We start from the raw sequence: 22214 nt of genomic DNA, 5'->3' as shown, positions 1-22214 counted from the left end.
TGCTTTGGGTTTAGGTGGTTCTGAATTCAACTTGGGATGGCATGGAAGATGCAAATGCTGCATTTGTAGCTGTTCACAATCTCAATACTACGGGTTAAAGTGCAAGTTTCTCTTTCATTTTGTACAGCTGTCAGCATAACACAGTGGCTGTACTTAAAGCACCAAACAAACAAATCAGAAATTGTCTGGTCAAATGTTACATAATCACAGAAAATGGATGTTTTTCCTGAATTTTCAGCTACAGTTTTTACTTCTAAAACATACTGGCTCATAGCAGGAGTAGCGTTGCAAATGCTTAATGTTTCGCAGACATTTAGTATTCAAATAAACTTCTTGAATAGTTTGAGCCTTTTTAAAAAAAGGCATTTTTTCTTAAGCATCAAGGAAATTATAAAAGGTTATCTGAGGGAAGACTTAAACTATTAAAGGAGCATTGGCTGGTACTGGTTTTCTACAGCTCAGAATTTTTTTTTACCATTAAGAATCTCTTTAAGATAGTTACCTGCTCTTCAGGTTAAAAATACTGGCATATACTTTAAAAAATAATTTTGAATCAAAGGGTCAGCATGACAGCTATAATTACTGTGTGATACAAATTCATTTAATGGTTATTCATGATGAAAAATTCCTGTAATGGACTATTTACCAGCTATTTGTGGTGAAATACTTCCAAACAAGTATAAACCTGTGAATTGCATTTACTGAAAAGGTTTATTCATACATCTCTGAATATCTTTCACCTTAGTTTCTTTATTAATTTCTAGAATATGCAAACAATTTCCCTCCACCCCCTTCACAATATACAAATAGTTTCAGGTTACTCAGGAGTAACATTTATTTATGTGTCAGGGAATCTCTAGCTCTGTGTAAACTGAGCTGGAAACAGCAACAGCTTATTGGTACATGAAATGTTCTCTGTGAATGTGCCAAGTGCCTACTTGGAACCTTCAACTCAAGGAAGTGTCACGTGCTCCGAGTTTGCAGGTGCATCCTGATTATCCACGTGCTGATGAGCACAGGAAAATGGAACAAGGCCCACGAAATGTAACAGATACGTCACAGGTGGTTACAAGGCAGCTCTGGAAATGCCATGGCAAAGGCACACCAATGTTTTGTGTTTCACTTCCCAGGGAGGGAGGCATCATATGGCTCTCCCTCTGGAATACACACCGCTGGCACAGACAGAATGGAGAAAACAGGATGAAGTAGTAGTTTGGAGAAAATAGCTGCAGCGTTAATTTCTGACACCGTATTGTCCCTTATTAAATAGAAAGTATGCATTTGCAACATGCTCATAAATTGTCTGGAGTAAAAACTAAATCACTTTTCATTCTAAATGTCTGTGTGCCTTTACATGAGTGGGTGCATCGGCCTGGAGAAGTGTAATGTCTGTAGTGGTTAGTGACTGTATGATCTGTGAAAGGCAGGTGTAGTTTACAAAATTACATGAAAAATTGTTTTATTTGCAGCCACTGTTCAGCTTTTAGTACTTGTATCAAGGGCTGAAACTGAACAGCTCAGGGGGTTGACAGGGAAAGCAATTGTGTCTTTTATAGTTAGTTTCTTAAAATAACTTAAAACTACTAAGGCCGGTTTTCCTGCTTTTCTAAAAATAGCAGCTTGCCTTGAAAACTTTCTTTGTCATAGTAGGGTTGGAGACTCTTTTTTACAAATTTATGTATCTAGTGAACATGGCAAAAATGGGATCAGAAATGCTTTTTTGAGGGAAAAGCTGTTTGCAACCAGGTCTTGCTTCCCAAATGGAACAGCTTGTATGTAAAAGGAGTATGCAAGCACCTTCCAAGCAAGGGCTAATGGATGTCATAGGTGGAAGGAGGAAAGACTACCTGCTTAACAAGATAAATTTCACAGAATAAAGAACAGGTAGAAACAAATGGAACTTCTTCAATTCCTGATATTTGCCCAGCATCGCACATTAATCACTGAAGTTCATTAATGTTACAAGGATGCCTGTGAATAATTTCTTAACGTAAAAGGTAAGACAGAACTGAACAGAAACTTAGTTGCTTTCACTGAGATCTAAGGGGGAGCACTAAGATTGCCTAAAGAATTTTCAGCATTAAGAGCTTCTTGGAAACAGGATGACGTAGGATATAGTCGAATGTGTCGTGAGACAGGAGACAGCTGCCTGATTTCTTGGTGTTCCTGGTGGTATTAAGAAGGTAACTGGCAAATTACAGTGGTAGATTGTTATTTCATTCATAAGTTAATTCGGTTTGGACTATTTTATAGCAACATGTCTGCTAGGTGTCAACTGTTCTGATACTCTCCAGTTGCATTACTGTGCTGCATTGCACCATACCTGGACCAGCTTGCTTCTCCATGTGCTCTCTGCTCTTGCAGTTGTCCTTCCTGGATCTCACCTTCCTCATTGGGCAGGGATGCACTGCTGCCTTTGGTTTACATGTAACTGAACATTCTAGGATTTTTGTTCTAGCTTTGTGCCAGCTGAAGGCACACTAGATACTGGATGTCTTTGTCTTTGGAAAGGAAAATGTCAGATAGAAAAACTGTTAACTTGCTGAAGACCTAATAAATCTGGATTTGTTACACAGACTGTTTAAAGCAGAAAGACCCAGTGAGTAAATAGGAAAGACACTTTGCTCTCCGGTACACTTCGGCAATTAAATTTTCCAAAACTTTCCTGTTTAATATTTTTCTTAGTCTTTTAAGCCTTGATTAGCTGTTCTGGAATGTTTAGTTTATAAATCCGGGCTCTTCTGTTTAGTGGCCCTACTGAAATCTGTGACCATTTACAAACCTATATGCATTTGCAGCGCTGTAAACCTGCCTCCCCCAATGCTCCTGTTGGCCGAGCTGCAACCTCTCTCATCAGCTGACACATTCCTCCTCTTGGCAGGATCCTTCCCGAGGGTGAGAAGGTCTTTAGCGCAGTGATGGATAGCAGTGCTAATATTTGAACTACAAGAAGGGAACACTTTCAGAAATGTTACTCACAGTGTTTGGAGTGCAGCTGAGTGGAACACGGGTGACCCTGGCAGTTCTGCACGGGCAGCTCAAAGGCTCTTCCTGGTTTATTGTGAAACGGTCACTGACCGAGAAGTAAACCTTGCAAGGTCACAGTGCCTGGATGAGATCTAAACATCTGGTTTGCCTCCTGTGCTGCACCAGTCCTCACGGAGTCTGCAGAATTCAGATCCTGTGGCTAAGGAGGGAAAAGCTGCGCACGAACTTTTCCACGTCTCATCCACTTGCTCCGTTTTTCCCTTCTAATTCCCATCCTAATATGCACAGGTTAAAAATGCGTGCAAACAAAACTACTCACAAAGGTGTTATGTTTCTTGGATCCTGTGCTTTGTACATTATTTAGATTGCAAATATTGTCAAGTAGGGATTGTATTTCCCCTTCATGAGCCCACTTGCACATGGGGCTTTTAGCAGCCAGTACGCATTAGCCCTTTTTATTAATTATTACAAATAAATTTTAAGTGATGCAACATAAACCTTGAGATACTAATAGTACATTAACAGATAAGGTGTAATTTAATTTGTGATAACTTTCTCTGCTGTTTTTGTCATTACTACTCATGTAGAGTATTTTGAGTGGATTTTCAGTCTACTGATTTAGATTATTTTGGGTGAAATCCCAAGCAAGTAGTCATGCAACTTCTATATTAAATAATCTTTGTAAACTAAACTTCCCGAAGTCAACATTATATAAGAAATATATGCAGGGACAAATTAAATGAAGGTCAGTTCTTACAGAAGAGTTTGTCAGTGAAGTTCTTAGAATATCTTACCACAGAAAGAGACCTTGGCGCAGGCGTTTTGAGGAGTAGTTAAATACCTTTAGGCGGGGATCTTTAAGCACGGGGTTAAACCACGACAGCAGTACAGATTTTGGACAGATGACGGCTGTTCCTCACCGCCTCGTTCCCTTCCCGGCGGTGCCGCTGTGAGGGGTCGCTCCCGCGGGCTGAGGGAGCCCCCCCCGGCCCCTCAGGGCGCCAGCAGGGGCGCCTCCCGGGGCGGGAGCGCGCCTGCAGCGCGGCGGCGCGCCAATGGGGTGGCGAGGGCGGGGCGGGGCGTGGTCGCGAGCCACCCTCCGTCGGCGCTCATATAAAGTGCGGTGCCCGGCGAGGGCGTCGCGGAGCGGGCGTGACGGCGGGTGTGAGCGGGCGTGCATCGCTGCCGCCGATGGTGGAACACCGTGGCCAGAAGAGGATTTCGAGTGGGTCTCACACGGGTACCAACCCCACGCCTCGACCGCGCAAGGAGATCTTGGGTGAGGGGCCGCGGTTGCCGCCGCGTCTTGCCCCGGGTCTTTGCGCCGGCTACGTGGGCGGGAGCGGAGGGGGGGCGCACACACGGGCACCCCACAAAATGGCCGCCCGCCGCCGGGGGGCGGCGGGTGGCCCGGCGGGGGGCTCCTGGCCGGGTAAGAACGGAGCGGCCGGAGCCGTTTGGCCGGTGCCCGCCTGTACGTGGGAGGCGGAGGCTAGCCGCCTTGGCGGGCGCTTGCGGGGGAGGGGGAAGGAAGGGAAGGAGCGGGGGAAGGAGGAGGGGGAGGCGGCGGCCGGGGTGTTGTCTCCCGAGGGCCGCCCCGCGCGAGCCCTGCGAGCGGCCAGGCGGTGTCAGCACGGAGGGGACACCCCGCGCCCACGAGGGGGGATAACGGCGTCCTGGAGTGCCGCGCTTAGTGCGGGGCTGAGCTCATTGCAGCCCTTCTGAATCGCGGGTGGGTTATTCGGTTCAGAGCCATTTCCTTCCTGGGGAGGCTGGAGGTGACACTGGTGCTTGCCGTGTACGTGTCTAGTTGCTGAGCAACGTGAAAGTGTTAAAATGACTTGATTCCAAGTGATTCATTATAGCAGCAAATATCACAAGTGGGAAGGTCACGCGTTTTCATTACCTTTGCAGACAAATCCTAATTGGGAAGAAGGGAAGGAAAGGCTCTATCTGCTGTTGTAATCTAGTTGGGGTAGTTGGCTGTGAGGAGAGCTTCGAAGTAACTCCTTTTTCTTTCTCATCTAGCTAAACATCCAGAGATAAAAGCATTGATGAAACCAGACTACAACCTGATCTGGGTGGTTGTGCTGATGGTTCTGGCGCAGTTGACTGCATTTTATCTAGTTAAAGACTTGGATTGGAAATGGGTAGTCTTCTGGGCATACGTGTTTGGAAGCTGTATTAGCCACTCCATGACTCTGGCTATTCATGAGATCTCTCACAATAGTGCCTTTGGCAACAGCAAAGCCATGTGGAATCGATGGTTTGGAATATTTGCCAACCTCCCTCTTGGTCTCCCATACTCCATATCCTTCAAGAGATACCACATGGATCATCATCGTTACTTGGGAGGTGATGGAATTGATGTGGACATTCCTACCAACTTCGAAGGCTGGTTTTTCTGCACCCCATTTAGGAAGTTCATGTGGATTGTTCTACAGCCTTTTTTCTATGCAATTAGACCACTCTGCATCAATCCCAAACCCATTACTCGACTTGAAGTAATCAATTTGTTGGCTCAGCTTTCCTTTGATGTCGTGATCTATTATTTATGGGGAGTCAAATCCATTTTTTACATGCTTGCTGGTTCAGTACTTGGACTTGGGTTGCACCCAATTTCAGGACACTTCATAGCTGAGCATTACATGTTTTTAAAAGGACATGAGACCTATTCCTACTATGGGCCACTTAATTTGCTCACTTTTAATGTTGGCTATCACAACGAACATCATGACTTCCCCAATATTCCTGGCAAGAGCCTTCCATTGGTAAGTTTACTTCCAAGGTTTTTCTTAAATTAAGCTCTACTTTAATTTAAAAATTAGGTAGAACACTGACAGAAGAATGGAAGTTGGGAGATAAAAAAAACCAAACAAAACAACAAATAACCAAACAAAAACCACAACATGAGTGATAAAGGAGGTAATTACTTAGCATTTTAGTGGTATCTTCAATAAGCTTCCAGCATGCTGACTGCCTCTTCCATAAAAGGAGAGGGGAGGAAAAGCATGTCTTATGCTTTGCACTAACTTTAGCTTCCTGTAATTACAACCTGTCTTCTGATTTCTTCAGTTTGTAAGTATGCAGAAAGCTAGTTAAGAAGTTGCAAATAACTTTGGATATTTGTTGTCTCTGCAGTCTTAAGGACAGTGTTGTAAGGTGTAGTTATCCTTCAGTTTCTCCTATCAGTGACATTCTCTGCTGGGGGAAAGGAGAGGGTTTGAGATTATGTTAATGTTTGTTGTACTGTTGACAAATGTTTAATAACTTTCCAGTCTGGAGCACCTCAGTTCCCTCTGCTAAGAGCCTTTGAACCCTAAATAAGTATCAGCTGACAGAATAAGAAGTATCACTGACAGAATTAAGGCTTCTGTGCCATGAATTAGACCTGTCATGTCTGCATGAGTAGCAGACGTGAAGTTTCTTCTCACTTCAGTCTTTGTTTCTTAAAGGCAGGAGTTTTGTTCTCATTGTGTGTGTGTTTCCCAATTGGAGCACAAGCTTCAGGGGACATTAAATTTGCAATTGGACAGCAGCTGTGGTGTTGGTCTTGTAGCTTTGTTATTGCACTTGGCCATAGTAAGACCTTATGAGCTTGCTCTTTTGGTGCAGTCTAAACTTTTTATCTGTTGTCAGTGGTGGAACTGTAGGTGAAAGAAGTATGCCAGCACTTTTAGTAGGGCAGGTAGATCATGTAATTGGTTTGAGGTTTTGTGTGTTTCTTGTTTTTAATGACAGATGATTGCTCTTATTCATAGATTTCATCTTTAAAACACAGCAAAAGTTGCTTTAAGTCAACTTAGGTCTGTGCTGGTGAACCAGAATTCCACTTAATTCCAGGGGTAAATACCCAGTTCTGCTGCAGGACTTGTAATCCACAGCTCTGATAAGAAAACAAAGCCTTCTTTTAGAACAGTGTAGTGAATCTGATTGGACTGGACTCTGCTATGCTGTGTGCTAAAATCCCTGAAGTCCTGAACACTTGATTCCTCAGCACTAGTGAGCTGAGGAGTGTTACTGTTGAATAAAAGTATAGATACACTATTCTATAGGTGTGATGATGGATCCAAAGGATCTTTGGCTTCAAACTAGGCATGTAAATACCTTGGGCCTGTTTGTTGCTTACACAGATTAATATTATTGTTCTGACTAAAGCTATGGAATTTTGTGGGAAATCCTTTTTTTGTTCTGTTCAGGTTTTTAAGGCTTCAGGTGCTTGGCCTTAAATATCAGTAAGGACACCTAACTGAACCTGCTGCTCTCAGTTTAAAATAGTGGTTAAGTCAGCATGTACAGCTGAGAACAGTCTTTGGAAGCAGTTTATATTCATTCTTTAAAGTCTGTCTCCATAAAGGTTCCTCTGAAATAGAGTGTTTTTTTTTCTTCTGAATGCTGAGGTTTGAAACTATATGTAAGAATAGCTGTGTTAAACACCTCTTCCTAGAACTGATAACATCCTTTTTTACTGGTACTCATATACCTATGAGTCAGCACTGAAGTGAGTCATCCCCTTTCAATAGCAACAAAACCACTTGCTTTTGAGAGCTTTATCATCCTGTGAGTAGCACAGTGAGCAGACTTTGGAGTGTCAGAGGAGTTTGTTCTGGATATCTTCAAAAGCTGCACATGAAGTTTACGTAACAACCGGGGAATTGCTTTTTCCTTCAAGAAACGTTCACACTGTGGCACTTGTGGCCCTTCCTGTATGATCTAACATCTGAAATGAAAGTGCTGTGCATTAGGTTACACATTGAGGTTACAATTTGCAAAGTTGTCACAATTTGTGCTAATATAACTGGTAAATAAACTTCATCTCTCTTCTTCAGGTGAAGAAAATAGCGGCTGAATACTATGACAACCTGCCACAATATAACTCTTGGATAAAAGTACTATATGACTTCGTGATGGATGACACAATCAGCCCGTATTCACGCATGAAAAGGCAATTAAAGGGTGAAGTGAAGCAAGAGTAAACTTCTGGCAACCAAAAAACTTTGAGATGTCTGCTTGCTTTAAAGTGGCTGGTATAAAGGTCTCTTGCTAAAGCTGTTCACCTGTGTCCTGAATTAAGATGTACAGCAACATAGCAATGCATCCTTAAGGACTTTGTAGCAGACTCCTACCAGCTATAACATTCCTCACAGTCCTCAGAATTGTTGGTTTAATGTGTCTCTGTTTGCCTAAGGATCAGTGTTATATGCATAATGCAAAATCACTTTGTTACAGGATTTACTTTGGTAGGTGTTAAATCGATATAAAATATGTCTGACTCATAATATTTTAAAAGTTCCCCATGTAGTATACTGCCCTCAACATGCTGTTTAGATGACTGTAGTTTTAAAAGGCTGTACTTACCTGTTAATTCTGAACTAACATAATTTGTTAACTTAAACCTTCTGTTGAAAATGTTTCCAAACTTACGGTTGGAAGAGCTAAATTTGCACAGAAATGTTAAGTCTGCTTTTGTTTAAATATGTAATATGTCATTTGAAGCATTGCTTTAAAGTTTTAGCTTTTCTACTTAAAGTACCTTAAAGGAGCAATCTATCAGAATGAAACCAGTATCCTCGAGATGGCTTCTGTGACTTCTTTGTTGGAAAAAAAAAAGAAGTGGGGAATTCAAGGGTATTGCCAACTCTGTGGTCCCCCTTACTGCCTGAGCTGCTTATGTTGGCATATAGTGTGAGCAGGTGGCATTTAGGAGACTTAAAATAACTGATTTGGGTTTTCACATTGGAAAAATTGTTACAGTTTGAGGTTTTTCTCATCTTCAAAGAAAAATGATTACCATGTTACCATGGTTTTAAATGCCATAAATATTTACACTCATTTGGAAATCTGGCTTGTATGGAAAATGGAATAGATTGAAACTGATATTGTTCTGGCAAACAAGGCTTGCTACAACCACTGACAATTTTACCTATTGAGCATATTAGTAATTTATGTTATGCAGAAAGGTGTTGTTAAATAATCTTGTTTGGTTTTTTCCTCATAAACCTACAGTACCCTTCATAAATACTTGTCTTTCTTACATATTAAAATGTGGTGAGAAGTGGTGATATCAAATTCCCTGCTTAAGAAGTTTTTAATTGGGAACAGAGAATGGATAGCCTTGCTGAAAACCGAAGAATCTCTCCAGACCTCAGCACAGTAGATTTGCCTTCTACCATCGAATGCATTGATGATGGCTTTAAGCAGTTAAAGGTGGCTACAAATCACCCCTAAATCTCAAGTGGTCATTCTGTGGTATGTTCTTCACTAACCTGAAAGATGGAATCTGAAGAAGGTGGAATTTGTAGCCACCGGTCTGCTGCAAGTAACTTAATTTTAGATGCCTTCAACTCTTGCATTTTGGTGTGGGTTTTTTAGGGTGTTTGTTTTTTGTGAGGATTTTTTGGGGGGGTTTTGTTTGGTTGGGTTTTTTTTGTTTGTTTGTTTTTTGTTTATTGTTGGTTTTTTTTGTGGTTTGGGGTTTTTTTGTTTGTTTGGTTTGGTTTTTTGTGGTCTGGTTTTTTTTGTTTGTTTTTTTTGAAGAAGGTGAGTGCTTGAAAAGAATGTGTTGGTACATCTTAATCTCTGTTCGATTGTGGTCCTGTTCTTAATGTGTGTTTTGTTTATGGGCCCTTGCCTGTGGCTAAGCAATAGAAATGGAATGAAAGTATGCCAACCACTTCCAAAGTGACTTCATTGTGCCAGAAACATGAGAGATAGCCAGCATATTGCTCAGGGTAGAGTGTAATGTCAAAATATACATTGTCCGGTATTTTTACATGTAATTAAAAAGCAAAGATTAAAGTAATACTGGGTGAATTTTTGATTGGTCCCCTTATGCTGAAAGACTTAAGCTTTAGAGAAATTTGGTATTTTTAAAGCAGATTCAAGACCTGTTTTATTGAGTGGTGGTATAGATGAACTATAAAGAATTGCTGCCTTTCCTCAGGAAAACTGGCTTTGGTTGAAATACTTGTATAGGCTTAACAAGTTGCAAACCGGTTTCTTTTTAAGCCACTTAATTTAAGAAGAAAAGGGTGAGATTAATTATCTCTGTTGAGGAATTATCATAGGTGGATGAAGGATGGAAAGCGTCTCCAAAATTTTTATGCCTAAGAGCTAAAGTTAAGAAATTCAGCTATCCTACATGAATACTTAAGATAACCAGAGTTCAGAGTCAAAACTTTATACTACTTAGTTACCTATGTTGTGGAATCACTGATGCTCCTTTCTGTCCCCCCACTGGGTAGTGCAAGTGTAAATTCCTGCTTTTAATCAAGACTGAAGTTGCCACTTTAAGGTGTTCTGACTATGCTAATCTCTTCGAACTCCCATTATAAACACACTGTTTTTCACTTCAAGAGGTGCAGAATAGTGGGGAATTCTGAGGGAGATATCTATGCTTGCCATAATCTTTCTGAAACATCTGCCAGTGGCTACCTATTGGAGAACACTTACTGGATTAGGTTAATCTGAGCCAGTAAGACTTAAATTTGGATCTAAATGATGGTCCAATTCTTGCAAGCATTGGTAAATACCATTTTTAGGCATATAATTTCTGTGTAATATGCCAGAGGCCTTGGCATCCAACTTCAATAGTCAGGATTTTGCCAAAAGCAGATCATCTGAAAGTTAACCTACAAGGCAGCATAGTTTCATCCCTAAAACACAGAGTTGGAGGCACTTCTGAACTACTGGTGAAAGTAATTAAGAACAGCTGGGCTCCTTGATTTGTGTTTGATATATTCTAAATGTACAACTGGTTTCATCCAGTCACACTTAAATGTGGGGTTTACTCCAATGCCATGGCACAGAACTAAGAAACACTAAGATTTTTTTTAAAATTTACATACATCATTAATTATTGTTTTTTAAGGAAATAAATAGTCTTCATTAATACAATTAAAATAGATATGGCAGAAACAGGTTAGTATAATTTTTGAAACATTTTATCTAAAAGTTGGAGGGAGCCTTGACTAAGTGATGAAGAACAAATTAAACCTAAAGAGCAGTAAGAACCCTGACAGTTAACCCAATTATAATTTTTTCTAAATCTATTCAGATGGAATGAGTTAACTTTGTTTCTACTTGCCTGTTAGGGTTTGTTCCTTTCTGTGTAACTAAAGCATCTCAGTTTGGCAAACATCTCCTTTATGTGAAATCGGCCAGGAGTTCAACTGCCATTTTAGCTGCAGTTAAATTGGGCAGAGCCCTGAATCCCCTTTAGGGCTTTCAGAGTAACTTGCAGTTTTCAGAGTAAACTTCCTTGCATAGCTTTTAACACTCCCTGCCCCCAATTATTTGAAGTTGCATAAGTGGAATAAGTTGTGTGTCCTGGAATCTAATTGTACTAGGCATTAGTTTTCCCACAGGACAGGCGTGGGTATATCCCTCTTTCAAAACAAGTCTTGCCTCTGGCATTCTTGTTTGGCTGTTGAACCTGTCTGCTCCCCATCAGTGGCCAATTAACATGTGTGAAATGGGCACATCTTTCTGGCTGCAGATCTCTGTGCTTTCAGATCCCTGGCAAGACTTCCCACCTGGCACTAGAGGTCAGTTGAAAACTAGTTAAGACTTTCAGTTGTGTGTCTCAGAATTCTTGTGGTGATGTCTTTAAATGTAGCTGGTGAGCACATAACACACACATGAAAGTTTACAAGTGTTGCAAAATGTATCTGCTCTAGGTAAGTGGCCACTACCAGACTATGAGGTCAGTGATTCACCTCTGCCTCCTTGACTTTTACTCCCCGTATCACATGAAGAGGCATGTCACAGGAGAGCTTAAAGCTGTTCATTCCTTATTTAAGGATGAAGTTCAACAACCAATAAACATCAGTGCTGTAGACTGCAGGCTACCATACTAATCCTGCTGGACAAGCAGGAGAAAAGTCACTTCCCAACTGCAATCTTGTCTAAGTAGTCTGACACAGCTTCTGGAAAGTGTACTCTGTAATTTGAAAGTCTCAAAAGACTTATGGCAAAGCAAGCTCTGCTGTTTTAGCTCACACTGCAAGGCACAGGAGCCACTTGTGGGTCTGCCAACGTTGCTTTTGTAAGATCCTAGGAAAAATCTGATAAATAGGTGTGGCTAAATCATGTGCCTTTAGCACAGTAACCTGCAACTCAGCACACAGTTCTCTTCTGTAGCAAATCTTCCATTTCACAATGAAGCCTGAAGTGGTATACAAGACTTTAGTCAGAACAAAGGTGTGGGAAAAGTTTCCTATTGAGCCAAGAATGAAGGCAGATTTTTTTTTTCTCCTGTTGACAGTTCTCTGCACTACTTCTAACCCCTATCCATGCTTAAGTGAGCACCTACTCTGCTCTGGGACAAGATCATTATTGTGGTTTAGATATGTTGCTAGCCTCAGGAAAAGGGAGGGGAGAGTGGCATGATGAACAATACCGTGATCTTTTCACAACAGAAACAAGATGACTAGAAGCAAAACCTCTAGGCATGTCTGCTGGGAGGGGTGATTAGCTGCATATGCAGAACAAAATATTTGTCTCTATTCCGTAAAAAGGCTCAGTTCCTTAAAGCAGCTCCCATTTTCTGTGTACAAAGGATCTCTTCTGTACAAAGGATCATTGTTTTTTAGTGATACATGCTATAGCCCAAGCAGAATTTCCCACAAGAAAAAGTAGCAGTGTGGGTGCACTGCTCCTGGATGAACAAACAGTTCAGTCTTTGCTCCTTGATGCACACACAGCCCAGGCAAGGCAAGCAAACAGGATATGGACACTTGACTGATCTGGCCTTTTCTGGCTTTCAACTTGACTTCAGGTTTTCCTGTAAATTCAAACCCTCCTGTACCCCACTTCCCCTTCCATTATCACCTGTTAAGAAAGAAGAATGATCATGAGACACCTTGAATATTAAACATGTTTTGTGTTGGAACTCTTGACAAGACTAAATTGTTATTATGATTCCTTGAACAGTATTTCCTTCTTTCTTGCTCCATATATACACAGGAATAATACCATCATGAGAATAAAGGAAAATTTTAAAGTGAATATGCCAGGGCTTGAGAACTTTATTCCTTCCTAAGCTCATCAACCCTAGCTATCCTCAAGTATGGTAGTAGGAATCCTCTCTATATATCCATAAAGGAGAAATCATTGATTCCTTTGTATTATTATGAGCAAAGGCTGAGAAAACTGTGTTAGTTCAGCCTTGAGATAAGAAAGCTTAAGGGAGATCTTAACACTATGTTCCAGGGGTGGCTACAAAGAAGATGGAGATTCTCTTTTTACAAGGAGTCACATGGAAAAGAGGAGGGGTAATGGGTGCAAGTTACTCCTGGGGAGCCTCCAATTGGAAATGAGGAAAACTATTCCAATAGCTGATGGTTTCAGTGTGAAAAATCTCAGGAAAAGTGGTAAGATTCCCCAGTGTTGGACTTGTAAGATGCAGTTGGACAGGGTGCTGGGCCATCTTGTCTAGACTGTGCTTTTGTCAAGAAAGGCTGGACCAGATGATCTTTGAGATCCCCTTCCAACCCTGCTACTGATTGAAAACAGTGATTCTCCATCTTGGGTTTCTGGGAATCATAGTAATTCCTGAAGCCCCAAGCCTGATCTACAATTAAAAGCAGACATGTCATCTTCTGCTTTATATACAGGGACTTAATTTGTTAGTCATAGGAGCCAGAATTTGAGTCACTGAGGCTCCAGCTTCCCTAGGAGAGGGAGGGAATGTTGCACCATGTTGAGCAAAAATCACAGTGCTAAGTTCAAGCTGCCATGAGTGTCAGTATTTTTAAAGTGCAAGTCTGTGGGGATTAGTTATGTCTAATAGCCTTCCACATATACCTTTGGGGAAAAATATGCAGCAAGATCTGTTGTTAGATAGCAATGCTGAGAAGAATTTAAGAGGAAAGGCACTATTCCCTCTCAAAAGTAAGGTCAGCCTTAAAGTTAGACCAGGTTGTTCAGGTTATGTGTTTAAATGAATTATGATTTGTGTAGATGAAATTATCTTCTCCCTCTTAAATGTTTAAGTAAGTAGGGGGGATGCTTACAGATCAGATGTTGCTTACAAAAACTATTTCACTGGGTTTTTTACATGTAAATTTTAGGACTTCAAATAATTTTTAAAGTTTAGCATTATCAAACTTAAGACTTTCTATGAAATTTAGTAGCAAAAATCACCCATTTCCTTTTCTGATCCTTGACGGATTGTAGTACTTTTAGGAAGAGTAGGGCTTATCAGAGGAACTGAGATCAATGATTAAAGAACTTTGTAGAATGATGATGGTGGTAAAAAAAAATCCATTAAGGCTTGTAAGTTTAGAAGTTGGTTGCTCGGTATCTGTCATTTTTCAGTGTTCTGTCTTAACTTGGATACTTCCCAGTTTGCTGAAAGTTAGGACCCTCCTTCCAAGACAGAATTTCTTGTATTCAAAAAATAATAAAAAAAAAAAAATTGAGGCTCTTGGCCTGCTTTTTAAAACAGTATCATTTTCCTTCCTCTAGAGGATACCCAAACACTTAATAAATTCAAATCTGTAACAGAATTTTTTTGCTGTTGCAGATTTGCCTAAGAAAAATAATTAACAACCACACTGTTAAATAACTCTTAACTGTTTCAAATGTTTCTTAGGTTAAATCACAGCACTTCTCTGATTTCTAAAGTTTACTCTCTCCAAGGTAACTCTGAGACAGGTTGCCATCTGTGGATAGTTTCTTTTGATAAGGCAGAGGGAAGCTGTTAGGAGCTCTGAGAACCTGTGCTGGCACAATCATAACATATCACTGTCGTTGGAAAAGGCAGAATTAATGGTATGACAACATGCACTGCAGCACTTTCCCACTCTACTTTCACAGCTCTGTCCTCCCAGTGATTATTTCAGAGTCCTTGTTCTGGAAAACACAGCAATTTTCATTGATGGTGGGAAACAGCTATTGGAGCAGTGCAAACACTTGGAAGAATTAGCCTCTGCCTCAGAGATTCCAGGGCACTAAATATATCAGAATGGCATTAGCTTTTTAGCACTAAAAGCATTCATTTTAAAAATGTAAATGGTTATAAGCAGGAGGTGTGTATTATATCTTTTATTCCGGAGACAGTTAAATTAAGGATGGTTTAGAGCAGTAGGTTATGATGATCTTCAGGTGCAGTATAAAAGTTGAGACAGTCCAGCTTCTTTCCAACTTGTCTCTTGAAACCAGGCGTGGGCATTACAAAACTCTCCGCCAGTGCAGAATAAGTCTCTTGGGAACTGTCCAGATGTATCACCTGCACAGTGACTGATGCAGTTCTTCATACATTATTTGATCCTAACAGTGCCAAGATAGGAGGAAAAAGTACTTCAGACAACGGTAAAAAATTATGCAATATTTAAGTGATTTTATTATTTACCTAACTGAGGTATTATTTAACTAAGTGAAACAAGCCAGCTATATGAGCCACTAGCTGTATTTTAAAACACTTACAAACGAATACAACAAGGCAAAACCCCACTATCCTGCCTCATAAATTAGGTTTTTCAGTGATAGTCACCAGTGATGTATAATCCACAGAAGCCTCTGGCAGAGTTCTTACACTCCACATTGCCGTGGTAGGTGAGATGGCAGCTTCACTGAGAAGGTACTGCCCTCTTAACCGTGGGAGCTGCTGAACTGACACTTTGCTCCCCCATCTAGTTCTGCCAAACTGAACAGACAAGATCATCTTTTGCTAGTCTAACTTAAAACTGTAACTGCTCCTTAACCCTTCTTACTAGTCCCTGAAAATGACAGTTTTGAGGAACAGAATACTTCCACTGAAATAACTGGCTTCAGAAGGGAAGGGACTTACTTCGGTTTGAGAACAACTTTGTCTTCAGTCAGCCAGTTAAACCAAGCAAGTTAACCAAACATACAAATGTGTATGGGATGGAAGAGATAAAAACACTAAATCAATGAGAAATAGCTTTTTTAGCTTTTTTTTTTTTTAATTTTTCAGTGTTCATAGAAAGGTGTGTAGAGTTTTGTCAGACTGAATTTGTCTAGCAGATAGGAAGTAGTATCTGGAAATGAGAGATAAGTATCTTGTACTGCAAAAGATATTTCAAAATACCCAACTGACAAGTCTTCAGATGGATTTAACCTCTCTGGCTAGTGTTAAAAGTGAATATATTAATGTATTTGGCTGTAGCACGCTCCTGGCAACATACAGAGGCCTATGGACAAGCTCTGCAGCAATAACAATTCCTATATATATTAACTTCTCAGTTATAATAATTAAGATGATTGAACAGCTTTTCTTTCAGTCATTAAAAAGAACAGGTCATGAGGACACATAACAAACTTCCTTGACAAATGCAAAAATGAAAAGACTGATACAAAATAACTAAGATGATAAAGTGTATTTTATGTCCTATGGCCAAATTATCTCTTGCACATGAACGGAAAAGGCTGAGCATTTTTGGGGGTCACATCCATCTAAGGAAGAAAAGGTATTGGCAGGGTGTGGTGCAGTCTAAAGGCCTTGACTTCTAACTGAAAACTCAGCAGATGTAAGAGGTTAGGGCCAGGTCAATCACCAGTGTGGGAAGATCAGTGAGAAGCCCAAGGCTCCATACTAAAAGATAACCTTGATATCTTGGTAATGCATCTACATGCAATGCATCACCTGCAGCTGGAAAGGGAGGCTTTAATTTCTGACCTTAACACAGATACCAGGTTTGTTTAATGCAGAAACAGGTAGTGTCAGTTTGAAATACATCCAAGTATGCTGCCACCAAGTAGGCTGGAGACCTCCAGTCTCCAGCATAAGAACAGCATCCTTTCTAGGGAGAAACACATCTTACATACTTGACTCTTCTCTTACCTTTTTGGATACTGAAGATTTCACTTTCCTAAAAGCTTCTTCAAAGTGTTTATGGGAAATCTTGATTTCTCCTTGAAGAACAAAGCATAACAAATTATTAAAATTGCAGGCAAGTGACAATCAAGTGACCGTTGCGTGTATTTTAAGGCAGCAATCATGAAACCTAACTAACTGCATGTGCTACTCAACTGGGTGAGATCTAATTCAATAGTGTTATGAACACCTGAACTCTTGTATTTGATGTAGACTCCTGTCTCTGATTTTAGGCAAGATCTTAGTCCCTCTATCCCTTGCAACTTAAGCCAAAGAATAACTACTTGTTTCAGGAAGTTATTTTAGGTATTGGTGTTTCTACGTGCAGACTGAGAATTTCACTCTCAAAAATGCTGAGTTAAACTGCAGCTTACATCAAATCCAGGTAGAATTCAAGTCCCTTAACCTTTCTGGAACGGAATGTCTCAAATCCTGCTGCTTGCAGTTCTGGACTTTATTTTCTACATATATTTAATAAACTTCCCTGTTATTTAGGAAGTACCTAGAAAACATTTTGTTACCACTCTACTTGTACTAATTTCTAAATAACTGACTTCATATCATTGCCTTCTCTGGCATTACCCAGAAGTGATTAAAAATTTCACTTCTACAACTCCCTGTGTTTATGCAAATTGCCCTTTTGACCTTAATGCAGCTATCCACAGTAATTATTCATAATAATAACCTTTTGAACAGGTTTTTTCAGTATGTAAGCATACATCAAATAGGTCATGGATTCCTCTGCTTTCACAAGCAATCACCTTGTTTAATCTAGAAGTAAGCATCCCAAGATGCCACTGCTATAAAGATTCATTACAATGCTAACACTATGCACAGGTATCAGATACGATAGAAATACAAATTATACACTTTAGGATCAGTTTGGTGCATTTTTTTCATTATTTCATCAAGATGCTCTTGGCTTTCACTGCCACCACTTTTGCAATGTGAAATGGGATGTGCCAACATGAAAAAACTGTAAAGATTAATATATTTTGAGTCCAAGTTTAACAAAAATCTTCTGCTAATATACTAAAAGACTACTTAGCAAATGGACGGTACTACATTAAAAATGAGAACTTGTCTAAGGCATTGGTGCTGAAATCAGTTTTATGCACCATCTTCAGTGGTTTGGAAAAGGGAGGCAGAAGTGAAACTCCAAGTTTGCATATGATAGTGAACTCTTCTGGCAGTTGTTAGGAATTTCCCTGAGACAAACTGCAGTTATCTGGCAGCTCATGACATAATCAGCTCACCTAGGCCTGTTCAAGTTGGAAGTAGAATTCATGAATTCTTCTCAGAATTATCACAAAAAGGATACCTTTCCATTTCACTTTTACAAGTACCTTCAAGCAAACCACTGCTGTGTGTTAAAAAACCCACACCCCTGAATTTATTACAGAGGGAAAATATCAGGTATAACAAGAAGTTGCACCAGAGTTTCTCCAGAATAGAAAGGAACAGCCATAATTGCAAAGCCCTGACCCTGAGGACACACAGCACCCATCCACAGTCAAGCACAGGCTGTGGGAGGGGAGTCAGTTGTGTGTGTCCTGTCCTAACAGTGAAGGAAGAAATTCTCCACTCTGTGTACACTCTTTTGAGGATACAAATGATCAAGGTCTCAAATTAGAAACCACCTTACACACTTTCATATCAGTCAGGGCTGACACCTTGGAAATCCCAGGACATTCCAAACAAGCAGCTGCTACAAACATGCAGATCAAGCTATGCATATCTTATGGACTTGCTGGCTGCCTACACATCCATACCATGAGTGCTCAGGCTGCAATCACTGAATTCAAGTGATGAACATCTTTGAATGAAGCCTGTTGTGTTCTGTATAATTATCAAAATGAACAGGATAAATTCTCATCTCAAATAAAGAGCTTTGTCCATCTACAGCAAGCAAAATAGGTAACCAAGTCATACGATGGGGAAGATTTTTATAGTTTGGTTTTTTCCTCCCTTTAAATGAACATGGGTTGCCTGAGAACAAGGAACACAAACATTCTCCTCTGTTAACCTACTGTTAAAAACCAGACAAGACTGGATATGAACTAGATCAAAAAGAATGATTCAAAGACATTAAAATTCCAGCATGGTTCTTAGAAATCAGGGGCATAATGAAAGCCTAATATATTTTCCAAGGACATAATCTGAAAAGTCACAATTCCATCTTAGCTTTGCATTTTGACTTATAGGTAAAATAACAAAGTTACTGAAACCTAGACAGACAAGCATTTTATATAAAGTTTCAATCTATAATTTAAAAAAACCCCAAGAAAATAGAACTTAAAAACAGAAAGTGCAGAGAGATAATGAAAGGGCACACACTGTACTTGAAACAATTTATAACTTCCTGTTAATGTCCTGGCAGGAGCCACTGATGAGCTAAACACCAAAGATCAAAAGTGGCACTCAGATTTTCCAACTAATTTTATCCAGTTACACAATGCAACTGTGTTCCAAAGGTAGGGAATCAGTATATGGGCAGTTTCCAACTGCCCTCAAATCTGCAAATACATCAGTCTTTGTAGTGATGTGGAAATTTTCAAAGAGGTATTCAGTCTAGTAAATAAATTGTCAGTTTATAACAGAAACATTTCTTTAAGGCTACAAGGTTCAATACTTTTAGAAAAAAGTTTCTTCTGAACCTTCAGCATAACCACCTTTCCTGTACTCTTCCCTGCCTTTACTTCCAAGATGCTTATGTGTTCTTGTAACAACTCTGACTTAATTTTAATTTGGCTCAGAAGCCATCAACTATTTACATACATAAATGTCTTTATGCTTGTCTTGAACTACTTTAAATACTTTACATTCCATTTGTCTTGTCACTGTTAAGATTTTTTTTAAAGCTTTCTTACCTTTCTTGCTTTGATTGTTCTGCAGGGCCATTTCCTCTCTCAAGGCACAAATTGAAGCCTCGCGCACAAGAGCAGAAAGGTCTGCCCCTCTACAGATACAAACAGAACAGGTGATTTTAGGATAAAGTGCTCTTGCCTTTTGCTGATGGCATATAGAAAGGCAAAACACTAAAAATGACAGTAAAAAACTGGTTGTGCTGTCCAAAAACTTCATCTTAAGAACATTGGAAAGAGGCCTGATGACTTACCCAGTCTGCAACCTTCATTATGGAGTGACGTCCTCCAGATATTAGTCACAGATTAAGATCAAACAAATGGGAAGCAAGGGAAGAGGCAAAAATCCTACTCAGCATCTTTAAAAATGCCAAGGGATTGATTAATACTGTGCCACTTGGTGGGAACATGATTTTTTTTTCTTTAATAAACCTTATGAAAGATTCAAATGAAATCACTATTACAAAAGGGAGTTGTGTTGCTCAAAGCTGCATCAACAATTAACATGTTCCTAAAGTAACAGTATCCACAAAACATGGTCAGATCAGTGTTTTTAAGTATTTACTTCCAGTTTCCTGTAACTGGAACAGCTGGAAAGCTGTTGAACTTCTCACAAGCCTTTAAACTGGTGAAGTCATTGAACCAAAAAAAATTTTCACAATTAACTCCCTATACTTCATTTGGGGGTGATAGGAATACAGCTGTATTTAAAAAAACAAAACCCAACCAGACAAAAAAAAATTCCACAAAAATCCAAACCAAAGAAATTAAATCCCACAACAAACTCCATCTCAAAAAAACCCAAAGCCATACCTCAAAATACAAATAAACCTAAACATTAAAAATGACAAACACAAAATCTCCCAAAACCCCACAATAAAAATCCAACACAAACCCCCCACACACTGGACCAAAAAAAGTCCACTGAGTGAAAAAGAAAGAAAGAAAAAGTACTCATCTTTCCCAAGTAATATTGTGACAAGCGGCACGTCATAAACTTTATAGTTTATGAACTACAGAAAATTAATAAGTATTAATAAATTAGTGAATAGCTTAAAGCTTTTTGAAGTTTTATAGACTGTAATTGCAAATTGTTCTGACAGGTATGGCCATCAAGCTTTCCGTGAACCCAAACCTTGCTATTCCAAACCTTGCTATTCCAAACCTTGCTATTCCAAACCTTGCTATTCCAAACCTTGCTATTCCAAGCCTTGCTATTCCAAGCCTTGCTATTCCAAACCTTGCTATTCCAAACCTTGCTATTCCAAACCTTGCTATTCCAAAGCATAAGTTGAAATGGGCCCTCACTGCTCTGTCAAACAGATTGCTTTCAGCTGTGTGACAGAACAAGTTGGATATGGCTGTTTGACCAATTTGCTTTCATCATCATTGTATATAGGTCCACAACCTAGAGAGCTCTTTTATCCTCAGATTATGCAAGAATTATAAAATAAAACCAAGCAAAATCAGGAGGCCTCCACTGATCTGTATTTACAACATGACGAGGACTATTCCAGATGAGAAAGACTTTAGCATCCATATATTCCTACCAACTCCTTGGAAAAAAAGCACAAGTGAAAAGCAAGAAAAATAGCATTAAGGGTAAAAGTTTATAAAACCTGAAAATTAGGAGATCCACTTAATAATAACAACATAACACACTTTCAAATGCATCAGAAGACCGTTGGCACTGCATATTAAATATTAAAGTGAAAACCAGAAGGAACTCACGTGTAACAATCACAATGTTGACTGTAAGCAATTTCTTCAAGGCTTACATCACTACCTAGTGGAGGCCTGGTGCCATCCTAAAGGAGTTGAGGTAAGAAAAAGAAGACAGGAAAACATTTTTATACATGCCATCCCTGAATTGATTAAATTTCATTAATCAGGAATCATATTGGGGTCTAACAAATTTCCTGAACTATCCACAAATACTAATAAATTTAATCTAAACACTAATAAATTTAATCTCAAACTGACATGAAGGGTAAGCAGGCTTAAAACCATGTAATTATGAAATAATAAGCAATGCTAAATTTTATCTTCCCACCAACACATTAGATTTTCTCTAAGGAAATGTTGACCAGTCTGTCACAGGGCATTGGAACATTGACACTGTTCCATAGGGGGATGTGCCTTTAATAACAGCTGGTTGCATCAGTAGTGTTGTTTAGTTGAACTTCCTCCAGTTTTACTATGTGTTGAAATCAAATAGCTAAGCAAGAGGCATGTAAAATTAGTCTTATCACTTTTAAGACTGAATGAACTGTATATCTTTTATATTCCAGATACAAATTTTCAAACTTAGGAGTTTTCCATTCTAGATGTCGTAGAAGTTTACATATACTGTTCTTACTGCCTCCTCCAGAAAGATCCCAGAAGTGGGTTTTGTTATTATTTTTGCATCTCCAACAGCAGAAAGTATTGACCAACGTTATAAACTGTATTTGAAACTAGCCAACAAAATCCCACACTACAAGCTTGGAGATCTCCCTTATTACCCTTAGACAACAGTAAAG

The 22214-nt window shown here is 39.6% G+C and overlaps 2 protein-coding genes across 2 annotated transcripts in view; one reads left to right on the top strand and one right to left on the bottom strand.

Moving 5' to 3' along the window:
* The first annotated feature begins 4134 nt into the window (after positions 1–4134).
* Positions 4135–8828, top strand: DEGS1 (delta 4-desaturase, sphingolipid 1). The gene is made up of 3 exons (XM_029965140.1): positions 4135–4267; positions 5017–5759; positions 7818–8828. Exons 1-3 carry the CDS (start codon positions 4180–4182, stop codon positions 7962–7964), a joined length of 978 nt encoding a protein of 325 aa, XP_029821000.1. The 5' UTR covers positions 4135–4179; the 3' UTR covers positions 7965–8828.
* Positions 8829–15004: 6176 nt separating this feature from the next.
* Positions 15005–22214, bottom strand: part of NVL (nuclear VCP like) — a 37363-nt gene continuing 30153 nt past the window's right edge. Inside the window, exons 21-24 of the mRNA XM_029965086.1 lie at positions 21424–21500; positions 19699–19787; positions 16796–16866; positions 15005–15261 (exon numbers count right to left, since the gene is read on the bottom strand). Coding sequence (XP_029820946.1) covers positions 15217–15261; positions 16796–16866; positions 19699–19787; positions 21424–21500 — 282 coding nt within the window. The 3' untranslated portion in view covers positions 15005–15216. The remainder of the gene's footprint in view (positions 15262–16795; positions 16867–19698; positions 19788–21423; positions 21501–22214) is intronic.

The sequence above is a fragment of the Manacus vitellinus genome, unplaced genomic scaffold (genome assembly GCF_001715985.3).
Source record: "Manacus vitellinus isolate BGI_N305 unplaced genomic scaffold, ASM171598v3 scaffold_8_pilon, whole genome shotgun sequence".
Taxonomy (NCBI): domain Eukaryota; kingdom Metazoa; phylum Chordata; class Aves; order Passeriformes; family Pipridae; genus Manacus; species Manacus vitellinus.
The sequence above is the reverse complement of the archived record's forward strand: the minus strand, read 5'-3'. Positions and strand labels throughout refer to the sequence as shown.

What these genes read in the sequence shown, in the direction of transcription:
- DEGS1 (XM_029965140.1), top strand. Translation starts at nt 4,180, where the DNA reads ATGGTGGAACACCGTGGCCAGAAGAGGATTTCGAGTGGGTCTCACACG. An exon ending in ACCGCGCAAGGAGATCTTGG is followed by an intron (nt 4,268 to 5,016) that starts GTGAGGGGCCGC and finishes TTTCTCATCTAG; the next exon opens with CTAAACATCCAGAGATAAAA. An exon ending in CTGGCAAGAGCCTTCCATTG is followed by an intron (nt 5,760 to 7,817) that starts GTAAGTTTACTT and finishes TCTCTTCTTCAG; the next exon opens with GTGAAGAAAATAGCGGCTGA.